The sequence below is a fragment of the Chaetodon auriga genome, chromosome 2 (genome assembly GCF_051107435.1).
Source record: "Chaetodon auriga isolate fChaAug3 chromosome 2, fChaAug3.hap1, whole genome shotgun sequence".
In the NCBI taxonomy this organism is placed as follows: Eukaryota; Metazoa; Chordata; class Actinopteri; order Chaetodontiformes; family Chaetodontidae; genus Chaetodon; species Chaetodon auriga.
Genome location: NC_135075.1, coordinates 6,853,212 through 6,866,090, shown reverse-complemented (window position 1 = coordinate 6,866,090; position 12,879 = coordinate 6,853,212). Strand labels below are relative to the sequence as shown.

General features: G+C 42.4%; 1 protein-coding gene across 1 annotated transcript; it reads right to left on the bottom strand.

Moving 5' to 3' along the window:
- Positions 1-1,023: 1,023 nt before the first annotated feature.
- LOC143333435 (inter-alpha-trypsin inhibitor heavy chain H3-like) lies at positions 1,024-12,379 on the bottom strand. Its single transcript, XM_076751476.1, has 24 exons — positions 12,235-12,379; positions 9,888-9,923; positions 9,774-9,797; positions 8,965-9,122; positions 8,778-8,882; positions 8,517-8,679; positions 8,211-8,321; positions 7,964-8,092; positions 7,620-7,736; positions 7,369-7,537; positions 6,732-6,857; positions 6,414-6,595; positions 6,100-6,285; positions 4,805-4,944; positions 4,442-4,602; positions 4,201-4,230; positions 4,057-4,098; positions 3,761-3,793; positions 3,615-3,656; positions 3,193-3,306; positions 2,900-3,101; positions 2,551-2,726; positions 2,333-2,444; positions 1,024-2,224 (listed from the first exon to the last, which is right to left on the bottom strand). The coding sequence occupies exons 1-24, from the start codon at positions 12,373-12,375 to the stop codon at positions 2,083-2,085; spliced, it is 2,841 nt and encodes a 946-aa protein (XP_076607591.1). The 5' UTR covers positions 12,376-12,379; the 3' UTR covers positions 1,024-2,082.
- Between the last annotated feature and the right edge of the window lie 500 nt (positions 12,380-12,879).

The following is a 12,879-nucleotide window of genomic DNA, read 5'->3' as shown; positions in this document are numbered from 1 at the left end:
TCAGTTCACGCGTTTTCAGGCGTATGTAGGACTACACATACACACACACCGAGTATGACGTCACAATTACAGTGAGTCAAACAAACTCAATTTTTCCGTTATCTTATTTTAAATTACGGCAGCGCGTTGTTGTAGAAGTTAAAACGTTAGCCATCTTAACGTTAGCTTGTACGGATACCTTTCAGTCATGTTCGCGGCTTTGCGCTGTTCTTCATCGCAGGTGAGGAGGTTTACGTAGCGGACATGTGCCAAACTCATCGGTTAGTATCCTTGTAGTGTGCTGGTTTGTAAAAATGATTTAACTGTTTGAAAATACTTCTAATAAACCACAAATCCCAACTTTATGTCGCTTATTGTACTCTGAGAGTGCGGCATCTTCTTTGCGTACAGTTGGCGGAGCATACGCTGTAATGCGCTCACTGCTGCCCCCTGTGGCCATAAACTATGAAAACGTTCCTCTGCACCTGCATTCTCAATAATTAATCAAATGGTAAAGGTAAACATACCCAACAAAATAAATATATTTTGATTACAGGTAAAGCACTGCATTTAAAAATTGGGAAAGTAAATGTACTTAAGTATTTTCAGAAAAACATAAGCTCCATCCCTTCCCCTCAAAGTACTGGCACTCACTGTGCTCTTGTTAATGACGATGATGATGTTGAGGAAACAAAGTGCCAGCTGTATTTGTATCATTCCAACATCCCTGCACGACATCCCCACTGGTTGTTTTCCACAGTGGAGCAGCTCCAAACCCAGCCTCACCATCGCTCAGTGCCTCTGCTACTCCGCAGCTCCAAGAAGAGACATCTGGCAACTTCCATGATGTCTGAAAGAGACTGGTACCCAGCAAGAGAAGCAAGACTCTGTGTTTGGACACTGTGCCTCCTGCTCTCAAGACTGCTTCAGTGGGTCACGAGCCACCGAGCCTCAAGCAAGCCAGCACACTATGCTTAATAAAGCACCACTCTGACTTCAACCACAGTCACACAGTTCATATACGCCAACTAGTTATTGTCCACCAGTATTTTTATGAATCAAGATGCAGATCACAAAGCACAGTTCACAGTGTGAGGCAAAACACATGTTGTTATTGTTCTTTCCCGGGTCATGTACACACCCATGTTGCCTTGAAGTGAGCCAGTGCAGAGCCTTAAGACTGATTTCAAAATCCTTTCTTTCAATTTGTTACATTATTAGAGACCTGTTGAATCAGTACACACATGCAGAACATGCCAAAGACATTAAACACACTTTGTGTTGGGACATTACTAGTCACATCTAGGCCTTCCCTGCTAAGACAAGTTAAAACATCTGCAAAAATACAATCACATGCGCAGAGAAGAAGACGAAGGACAATTATGTACATCCTGTGTGAAATTGTTTTTATATGATTAAAGGATGTCTTATGAAGTGCAAAACATGAATATGAGTTGATGTTTGCCATATTAATCTGACAAAGAAAAAAACAGTTCTTGACACAATTAATGAGCAATTAATGAGATAATCCGTTACTCTGTTATGTTAGTGACTGCAAAAGCAGTTAGGATTTTCTATTGTCAATATATGTATTGCTGTGAAGCACATTAAGCGTAGGTCCAACTGAACTTTCACAGCAAGCACAGCGCCGGTTTCCGGTACAGTGTCATGCTGCGCCATGATACACCACCAGGTTTAGTGCTTTAAGTTGATCCAGTGTCATTCCTGCATTGACAAGAAGAAAATAAGTATGCAGATTTACGTAATGCTATGACAGCCCAGTATTGGAAAGCTTTACCCACCACATTATTTAGGTCATCAGTAAACACACACACTTTACCTCGTATTCTACTTCTGACTTTCACAAGAAGCCCGCAGTTAGCTAAAAATAACACACATGGCAGCCAGTTGGAATCATAAACTTCTGCTTTGTATTGCCATTATATAAACATGTTACTACCCTGGTTCTTATGATGTTTGCTTCTCTGTGTGTGTAACGAATGAAGGCACACTGTAACTCACTATAATCTGCCATCTCTTACACATAACACTCTCACGTAATGATGAAGGCCCAGTGCAATTGAGATTTTGAATTTTCATGGTTCAGAAAGCAGTCTTAAAAAGTCCTGACACAATGTAGTCTGAAACTCTCCCATCGATCAGGCCTGTTCCATCGTTGTTAACAAACCAGCAGGGAATACTTTCCCCATTCTTCACGTGGCTGCTGAAGTCCTTCTGCCAGTGTCTGTGGAAAAGTTCAAGAAGAATCGATCATGAGGTGTGTATGCATAAAGACATGCTCTCTGCACCTGGCATGCACTATGTGTGTTTAAACTTTATGGGACATGTGCACCTGGTCACGTTGAGCATTTGTCCCTTCACATACATGGTGGCGTACAAGCTCTCCTGGACCTCTCCTGGATGCAGGTCTGTCACCTCAAACTGAACCCCGTGGTAGAACTGACCTGGAGGAAAACAGCTTACGTCATGTCTTTTGATTTACTCTGAATTAGGAATTGGCAAACACGAAACAGCTTCAGAATCAACGCATCATGACATGGAGCTCTCTACCTAGCAGACCATGAACCGAAGCAGACAGGTGGTGGCTGTCCAGGGTGTAGAAACCCAGGTAGTCTTGATGGTCCCGGCGTCTCTTCCAAACCTTTGTGTGCTTAATGACTGTAAATTTAACGGAGTGCCTCAGTGTCACTGTCAGGCTGCAGTTCTTGGTCAGGCTGAGGTCCATACTGGAGGGGAGGCAAAAATAAGCTGTGACCAATGGCTGACAGCAAGTGAAGATTTTTAGTCTAACTAAAAATAATTTTGAAAATGTCTTTACATTCATTTTTAAAAGCATCTTTAACCTGATTAAAATATCTATTTCAATTTTAAATAAAATGCTCAAAGCAGCGTTACTCACTTGGTTTCTTTGATAGAAGCTGCATCAGACCACAGCAGCTTGACCTGTTTGCCATCATGGACGACTGAGATGTCCTCAGTGCTCACCTCCAGCTTCACCCCCAGCCTCTGATGGATGATACCAAGACGGCCAAAGTAAGTGTTGGTGTGACCATCCGGAACAACTTTCTTCTTGCCAATAATCTGGCCATTCACCACAAAGCCTAAAAACAATGACATGTTTCAGTTTGTTGTCCCTTCTCATATATCTGACAAAGACAGAGACGTGTTCTCTGAGTATGACTGAGGCCTGACCTGACTTTGGGTCTCTGACCAGGTTGAGAATGGTTCCCGGTTTGTCATTGATGTTGAAGCACAGAGCGTCGTCTCTCTCTGGCAGCTCGATCATGAAATGAGGATCTCCGTCCACTGCACAAGGATCATTGCATATAAAAAATCAAACTCCAGTAAAACAGGCACATTATTATGATGTTTAATCCCAACCTGCAGAGCCTACACTGACCTCTTCAGTGTAAAATACAAGATACAGTGGATGAAATGACAACTGCAGAGTAAACTTAACACTTAGTAAAGTCAGTATCATAACATTACACCTGATATCATTGACCAGTAATAATTTCACTTTAAGATTTAAGTAAAAGTTACAGGAACAGTGAAAGCATAAAAATGATCAAATTTATGCAATGGTTGAACTAATGCTGTCTGGCAAAGCTTACCATTTGATCGGCTGCGGGAACTGGGAACTCTGATCCAGGAACCTGTTATCAGAAATAATAAAAGCATACATCAGTAAAGCTGTTTTCAGCTCAAAACAAGATGAATAAAATATGTCATATAATGAAGGAAAAAGAGACTGTTGTACCCCCCCTGTGGCCGTGTGCTGTGTGTCGCTGCTCTGTGAAACAGAACAACAGTTATTCGGACGTCTTTGACACGTTCGACTCACACATACTGATCCAACAGGTTTCTAATAATGTCACAATGCGCTACGAGTTTGAAAAGAAAAAACATGGTGGTAATTTGTCAGTTTAAAGGATCACTTTTTTGTATTGTTGGAAATAATACAAAAGAAATAAGCTGCTAACTAATTAAACATGACCAGATGCATGATTATAAAATGATGTCATAGTTAAATGAATGCTGGATGAAAAAGCTCACTAGTTGGTTGGCGATGGGATCCAGAAGCACCGGCCTGGGAACCTGTTGTCAAAGACAATAAAAGCGCGCATCTGTAAAGGGGTTCAGCCTAAGATGAGATTTATAAAGTATGTTATATAATTAATTAAAGGGAGATTGTCCTACCACCATGTCTCTCTGCTTTCTGTCGCTGGGCTGTGAAACAGAGCATCATTTTGTTGCGTGTCGTTAGCATGTTCTACTCACATACTGATTCAGCAGCTTTCCACATAGTGTAACAATGACACACAATGTTGAAAAGAACACATGTTGTTTACTTGTCGGTTAAGCAGATCGCTATCACTTTGTTCTATTCTTAAAAATAATTTTAATCCTATTCAAACATGGCTGGTTGCATTTCCCTCACCCTCAGTCAGTTTATCCACGATGAGAGAGCCGTCTGGTCTGTCCTCAGTTTCAGGCTTGGTGACCACCATGGAGGTGACAGGAGTGACAAAACTGTATCTCAAGGACATTTCCAGAGCCTTGGCTGTCTTACTGTCTTTCTCCTGCTGAGTACCAACGTCACTGGCAGAGGAAAAAAGAAAGAGGAGTTAGTTGGCTGCTTCTCTGATAATGATATATGATGCATGATGTGCAATAAAATAAGAAGGCATCATCAAATCATTTGAGTTTCTTTCAGTAATCTGTCCCAGTTCACAGGGAAAGTTGCTGGAAATCCTGGTGCAGGTTGAGATAGAGCTGACAGACACAGTTCAGGTGGTCAAACCTGTTCTCCAGTAGCTGCTGGATGGTGAGGTAGGCCCACAGGCGCTCTGAGAAATCCCCAAAGATGTACTCCTGTTCTGTGTAGATCACATCTAAGTTTACCACACGGGCCTTTCCCTGCACCAAGAAGTCCTGTTCAGGCTAGAGAAAGAGATAAAATGATAGGACATTACTAACATTAGAGGAAATTAAAATTCTCATTTTATAACAGAGTCTCCAGCCAGACCAGTAGCTCCGGGAGGCTGCACAGTGGTGCTTTGAGCTAAATACTAACAGCAACATGCTCACAATGACAAAACTAATGCAGTGAAGCTAAACTGGTCTAATGTTTTCCACGATCACCATCTTAGTTTAGACTGGACCGAGTATAATGGGCGGCCCTGGGAATCCAGGTATTTTGCCCACCCAGGAGAAATCAGTATGATTATCATATAGCTTATATATTTTTTGGTTGTTATTTATTATTATCTTTGTTATTCTTACTGTACATATATGTTCTTTATCCAAATGTGTCTTTTTTGTATTCAACCCTGCTGCAACATCGTTGTTTGGAATATCATGTTGTCTCCCTCTGCTCCACCACCAACATCAATGGGGCCTGGGTCGCTGTTTACACCCCCAACAGCTACCTCAGGTCTGGCAGTTGCAAATCTGTGAGCAGCCCCAAACCCTCATTTTGGAGAATTAAGCAGCCTAATTCCAGATGACCAACAGGCTAGATAAACACACGCTTTTGCCAGTTCATGGTACCTAAACAGACCCTGCCTGGAGCACCCTGCATGCTGTTTCCCTTGTAGACAGTTCAGGTGGTAATATGTCTTTTTCAGTGGATGATTGCCGATACTAAGTAGTAGATATGTGAGAGAGTGTAACATCCTCTAAGCTGCACACTCGCACACTTGCTTGTTTGATCTGTTGTGCAGTCCACGGTGCTGATGCTACTGGCACGATGTCGCTGTTTTAGTGACTTCATTTTGTTCTAATAACTGACTTATGTACAAAATTTCATGGCAAGCCAATCAAATAGCTGTTTACATTTTTATTTCTGGTCCAAAGTGGCGGACCAACCATCCTTAAAGAGAAATGAAGAGTAAAATAGGAGCATCATGTTAGTGATTTGATACCGAGGCCGAGAATACAGAAGACAATCTAGTTCAATTCAGTCGTAATAATACTCTTAGAATCAAATATTCAGTCACAGGAAATGTTTCATGTGAGAACAAGTATAGAATTGTCTTTTCACCAGCATAGTGTCTTATTTGTGTTTTAATTGACATATCGCTGTCTATTTCTCACCCCCTTGGCGAAGACTTCCACCAAGAAGTTGTCAGGGTCAGTGTTGGTCAGCTGTCCGGACACCACGATCTCTGAGCCGTTAAACAGCTGGCTGTAGCTGTTTTTTGTCAGGAAGTCCACTGCATTGTCAGGGTAACGCAGATCCACGTCTAAGAGCAGAGGGCTGGACACCTCCTCATAGAAACCCTGCAACAAAGACACTTCAAATCATGCAATATCTGTTCCCCAAATGTCCTTGGAGGTGCAAACAAATATCAAATGCCAAACCTCCATGAACCGTATCTCTGCTTGATTTTTTTTTTTTTTTACTCCACCTGAAGCTGAAGCGTTGCATCTGAACCCTCAAAGATTCTGCGGGCCAGTCCTTTGTTTTGTCTGCTCATCACATCCAGGAAGGAGTAATCCACATCATTCCCGAATCCAAGACAGAACATAGACATCTTCCCGCCAATGGCAGACTGCACATTCCTCTGGATGTTGGAGAGGTTAGACTCTCCTTCAAACGCACATACACGCAGGCACACATATATTATGTATGTTTTTTAAAAAATAAATCAAGTGTAGGAATTGCTGTACGTGGTCTAGATAGTAACCTCTGACCTATTACATTCTTCCAAAGTAAGGCAGCTCACCATGGTTTGGCATCCCATCAGTCAGTAAAATAATCATATCTGCACTCCTCTCTGGAAGGTTGCGAGATTCTCTCTCTTTCACCAGCATGCTCACTGCCCTCAGCACAGCATCATTAATATTGGTGGCTGAAAGGCAACGACACAAAGAGCAGATAAACACGAGCATTTCTTGAGACAACATTATCACAAGAGAAAATCAAGTAACAATTCTTCAGTGTGTTCTTAAAAGCAACAGGTCAGCGATTTGGGAAAAACACTTTCTTTGTGAGGAGACTCCTACCACTCTCATTTCAGTCCACTAAATAAGAAGATACTGCCAGTGGGCGGTTAGCTTAGCTTAGCATCAAAGACTGAAAGCAGGGGGGAAATTCTTGACTCTGTCAAATAGTCAAAATAATAAGCTTTTTTTCTTGTGGGGTTATGAGTGTGGTCATCTCCGGACTTCCTGGAGTGTCTGTGTGCTTCCTAACAAGCTCGCACTGATGACAAGGCATCTTTATGCTAAACTACGTCGTCTGATTCTCTCGACTCTTGTTGGACAAATTCTAAAATGCATATATTCAAACTGGATTTTCTCAGTGTCTGAATAAGGAAGGGCACAAAACATTTGTCACTAAAGGTGGTATTTTCCTCTAACCTCCTCTGTCCGTTAGTTTCCTGATATAGGCAATGGCTTTCGACACATTTTCCTCTGTAGCTTTGGTCAGAGAGTCCCTCCAGGTGGCGATGTCACTATCAAACAGGATGAGAGCAAAGTGGTCCTCCTTGTGGAGGTCTCTCAGAATGGCTTCCAATGCTTCCCGGGTCTGCAAAGTTCCCAAATTCAAAAATGAAAATGTACATACAGTGTGGGGCTTACCTGCACACAAAGTTAGCTGTTCTGTTTACCTGTTTAATCTTTCTTCCACTCATTGATCCGCTCCTGTCAATCACAAACACCACATTCTTCGGGACCCTGGGCAGGTCAGGTGGAGCAAAGAAGTGCACAAAGTATCCGTTCACAATCTGAAGGGAAACACAGCATTTGATTAAGAGCACAGCTATGCAGACCCCCAAACAGCTGAGATCGGAAGTATGTAACATGACTGTAAGATATTTCAAAGAGTTGTTTGACTTTATTCAATTAAAGTAGGAGTTCATGTGAAAAGAGTAGCGCAGTGCTCATAATACTGTGCTTCAGTTAATCTAACTGAGCCTTATGTACTAGCACAAAGTGTTTACTGCCCACTGACCTGAACATCCCCCAGGCTGTCTTCCCGCTTCACATCATACTTGATGATGAAATCTCCGTCAATCATGGTGCCTTCACAACTTGAACATTTCCTCTGCTGCTCCAGTGTTGGTGAGAAAGAGATGTGTGCCTGAGAGACAAACAGATTCATATCAAGTGACCTTAGTGGACACAGCATTTATGCTGGAAAAAAAAAATCATCATCAAGTTCTAATGAGTCTTTGAACAGAATGATAGAAATCTTTTACCTTTGTGTCTGAGACAGTTTTCTCCACCAGAGAGAGCAGGTCATTGGTCAGGAAAGTTGCACTGGCATCAACAAAAGCGATGCCTTGGGGCTCGTAGATGTTTGCCACAATCTGTCTCCACACACACGCACACAGACATAATCACTGAGGCAGATCAAGAGTGGAAACATTGTGATGGAAAGTCTCATTAATGTTGACACAAATTCCTCACAATTAGTACTCCTCACACTGGAGAATCGAGCTGTTTCTCTGCTCCTGACCAGTATGTCACTATTAAGAGAAATAAAAGAGGAGAGTGTGCTCAACCTTAAACTCCTGCACCGGCTGTTTGGGTTTAACTCGGATCAGAATCTCATACTGGCTCAGTTTCCTCTGAAGCAGCTCCTCGTAGGTCAGGATGAAAGTCACGCTGCTTTTAGGTGCGATGTTGACAGACACTGAAAACTTCTCCATCTTTCTTCCAGAAGCCCTGACATGATGGACATGATGTATTACTTTAATCTGATGTGCACACCACCACCACCACCACACATTCAAAGCACCACTACATCCCTCAGTCCAACGTACTTGACCAGTCCAGCAGTCTGTCCAGAGGAAACAGCCTTGTCATACTCTTTCTTGGCTTTCTCTTTCTCCTTCACCTCCCCAACATACACCTGACCATCAATTTCCCTGTGAGACACAAGGACGTTCGTCAAGCATGGAGTAAGAGAAGATCTATGTACACTGTCGTAAGTATTGAGTTTTGACTGACATGCTGAAGTTGCTGATGAAGGCGGTCTTGGGCAGCTCCATTTCAAAGAAGATTTCCTGGGAGGTGTTTGCTTTGTTCAGAGCCTTGGAGGTCATGACGGTGTGGGCGAAACGAGACGTCACAGTGCAATCCACTGTCACGCTGTACACCTCCACCATCTGAAAAGATGGACAGAGAGGAGTTTGTTGAGCTTGCGGAGTAAAAGGCTTTCTTTAGGGCTTCAACATCAATAAATCATAGACACGCAAATTCTGAAACACAGTGTCATATTACAGCAAACGAGCAAGACCGGTGGCTGGGAGGACTGGCTGTCTGTGGTTGAATTCTGGATCAGATGTCATGAAGGATGTCCCTAAATGATTCATGCCACAAAACACAGAGAGGTCACTGTTCTGTAAACACAATGTAAGATGAAACTTTTCGCGGTTGTCATACTGGCAAACGCAGAAAGGAATGAAATGTAGATGGACAAATCACTTCCAGTTTCCACTTCCTGTTTATTGTCTGCTGTAAAGCAAAGAGAAAATAAATACATGCCTGTGGACACCAGGAAGGGAAGAGTGGAGCGAGTGCCATCTGGAAGCAATGAGGTTTTAAAGAAAATGTGGACTTCATTGTGCAACAAAAACAATGCCACTATTGTGAGCTAGACGCTACCAGTCCTCTTGACCAATGGTGTCAGTGTATTGAATTATCACATCCAGGTTTCACTGTTAATTTGCCCAATGACACATTAACATTGACGCAAAAAGGCCTTGTAGCTGGGAAAGGTCATGAGATCAGAATTTTATATCAATATCAACACTTACACTCCCAGAGTTTGTGCTTCTTTTCTGCCAAAGAAAAAGAGACAAAATATGCATTTACTTTTGTAAAGGGTGAAGCCAAATATTATTATTTTAAAAGTATTTTAAACCAAGTACCTTTATTGACCTGGTGCCCATAGCTTCTTTGGTCTCCTGCAAGACACCATAGTATGATTGCATTATTATTAAAGTAGGAAAGAGATGCGCGTTGGATGTCTGTTTGCAATCACTAAACGCGAGGTTCCCTCAGTTGTCACAGCCTGGCATGAAAACCCCAGATTTTCAGACAATTTTTCTCCATTTTTTTTTTTTTGTACATATTTCACTTCTTTCACTTCTTTCACTTTCGATTCTGTTGATACTCAGTTTGATTTTAATTTGTTTTCCAAAATGTCTTTCAGAGCAAGCCTTTCAAGAATATCAAGCAGGCATTGCAATGACATGTCCTGAAAGCAAGGTGTGACCCAGAACCAGACAGAGGACTTCAGACAGGCATGGGAAAAGAGGCTTGATGTAACGGTCACAGAACAAACAAGGTGGCAGGAATAAAAAAGCAGCAGGAGGCAGACAGGTTAGGCAAGATAGACAATCTGGCAACAAAATGGAGATGGGGGCAACAGGAGGGGTGAGTCATGCTAAGGTCTGAAATGACAGACCATAGCCAGTTAAACAAACTGATGAGTGGGTGGAGCGGAAACTGCAAGAGGAAAGGAGGCGCAGGCAGAGGCAAGCTGGTGTCTCTGACTTACTACTTTCTGTTTCTGAGACACACAGAGCTGGAGACTTGAGACTTGGACCTGTGTCAGGCCTAAAGGCCTGAAGCAATTTTGGCCTATCCAAGACAAAATTCCACAATTATCAGTGAAGGAAGTCTTAAGTCGTCAACCAAGAATGGTGGCACGAGATCTCATTGACTTGAGAGTTGACCTAGATTGGAATGCTGTGAGACTTGACGCCATGAAGACGAGACGCGACTTGAGACTTAAAGAAAAATCTTTCAGAGCTGAAGGACATAGATCTGCACACCAAGTAGCTCCCATTACAATGATTTTAATGTTGTGTTCTTTGATCCAGCACCTATCTTATTGGGCACTGAAAGTCTTTTTATTGTTTCTTATAAAAACGAGTCAACAAAAGTCAATAAATTTAAAAAGGTTCAGTGAAGAAGTGACAGGCAGGCACTGCACAGCTGCACACCTTGAATTATCAGGACTTGCTCTGAGCCATGTTAAGTTCACTGACACTCCTGTGAAAGTAAAAGGTTTGAAGACCATTTCAATGGTCATCATTCTGAGACATGAAAGACTTGAATCTTGACTGGAGACTTGACTGGACTTCGGAGGCGTGCATCAACAGACTTGAGATTTCACGTGCAACAAGTGACTTAAAACAGCTCTCATCCTAACATGCACCTGATGCTTTAATCTGCAGAGAATCTGTCTCTATGAAACCCAATGTGCCTAAAAGTGTCTTTTTAACCAGTTATTTCTAATAAAAATAATACTAGACTCCCAAACAACAAGATTGGCTCAAAAATGCAAGTCATGGAACTATTTAGCTGTTTTTTAAACAGTTTTAAAAGATATTTCCTCTCAGCTGTCGGTGCTTTGGTGTTCCTGGACCGCGTCACCACTGCTTTGCCATTTCATTTTCTATGGAGCTTTTCTGTTTTTCTGCACAGCTTTGGTATTTAACATCCTCAAAACAGATCTTCTTTTATTCCCTTTTCAGGGAAAAACACTGTTGCTGCTCACAGACATGCAAACCACATCACATCCTGCGTGCCTGGAGATTTTTCGTGGGAAAGTTCAACTCGTAAAACTTATGCCAGTTTTTATAAACTGTTGACTGTGATAGAAAATAACAATACAGACATTTGTTTACATGCAAATGCTGCACATCTAGCTTATTTGATGGGCCTGATTGCAAATAATAATGAAAAGGTCTACATAGAGGAACAACAACAACCGACTGTTTCTCCTCAGATGCTTAAGGAAATTTTAGGTACACCTTAAATTTATGAGGAATTTTTACACCCGCGCCATTGAGCGCGTCCTGAGGTGGAAGACTGCAGGACTCAAGGCCCTGCAAAGAGTGGTTCATATGGTTGGCAGTGCTCTACCCTGCCCAAAGAATATTTACACCAGACGCTGCAAGAATAAGGCTAGGAATCATTAAGGATCCCAACCACTGGGATAATAGCCTTTTCTCCCTGCTGTGATCTGGAAGAGTGCACCAGATACTCAGGCCAGCACTGAGAGACTCAGGAGGAGCGTCTTCCCACAGGTCAGCTGGATTCTAAATGAGGTCACTCACATACATTTATTTATCACTTTTCCTACTCTATTCAAATTCTTTATAATGCGCAAATTGAAGGAACTAGTGAGATGACATTTCACTGTGATTGCACCTTGTAGGATTACATGTGACAAATAAACTTGATTGATTGATTGATTCTAAATACCTGTGTCAGAGCATCTCTGCGGGAAACCACCAGAGCTCCCCGGGCCTGAGCTGGAAGCCAGATGCAGACGCAAACCCACAGCAGCATGATTCTCCTCACCGCTGGCATGCCTGGAAAACAGAAGAGCTTCTCCTCTAGCATGGCTGAAAACAAGTGTGGAGGGAATTCGAGGCATGTGGGGATCAGATCTTCCCATCAGAGTTACACTCCGCCCACACTGTGTGCTGCAGGAGGAGGGAACCTCTGCAACCCCTGTGCAATGTTTTTGTGCGAGTCAGTATGCGTGGTTTCCCGTAAAGTGGTATGTGTGTGTGGAGGGGGGGGGGATTAAGAGTGTATAGAGGATTTGATCAAGTTATATTCATCTTGTCCTGACTTGCCTATCTAGTGCTTGATTTCAGGGTGTACTTGTGTGTGTTTACTGGATGCAATCGTGAGTGCAGGTATTAAGGATATATAGATTGTGGGATTTTCCCTTCCATGAATGCATTTATTTCCTCTACACATGCGGAGATGTGAATGGGGCTGATTATATCCTCACAAACTGTAAACCACCAATTAAAGCAACATTAATTACTGTTAAGTGTTGATATTTCCTGTGGTAAAACAATAATCAGAGTCCTCAGGGGACTTTTCCTTTGGGAC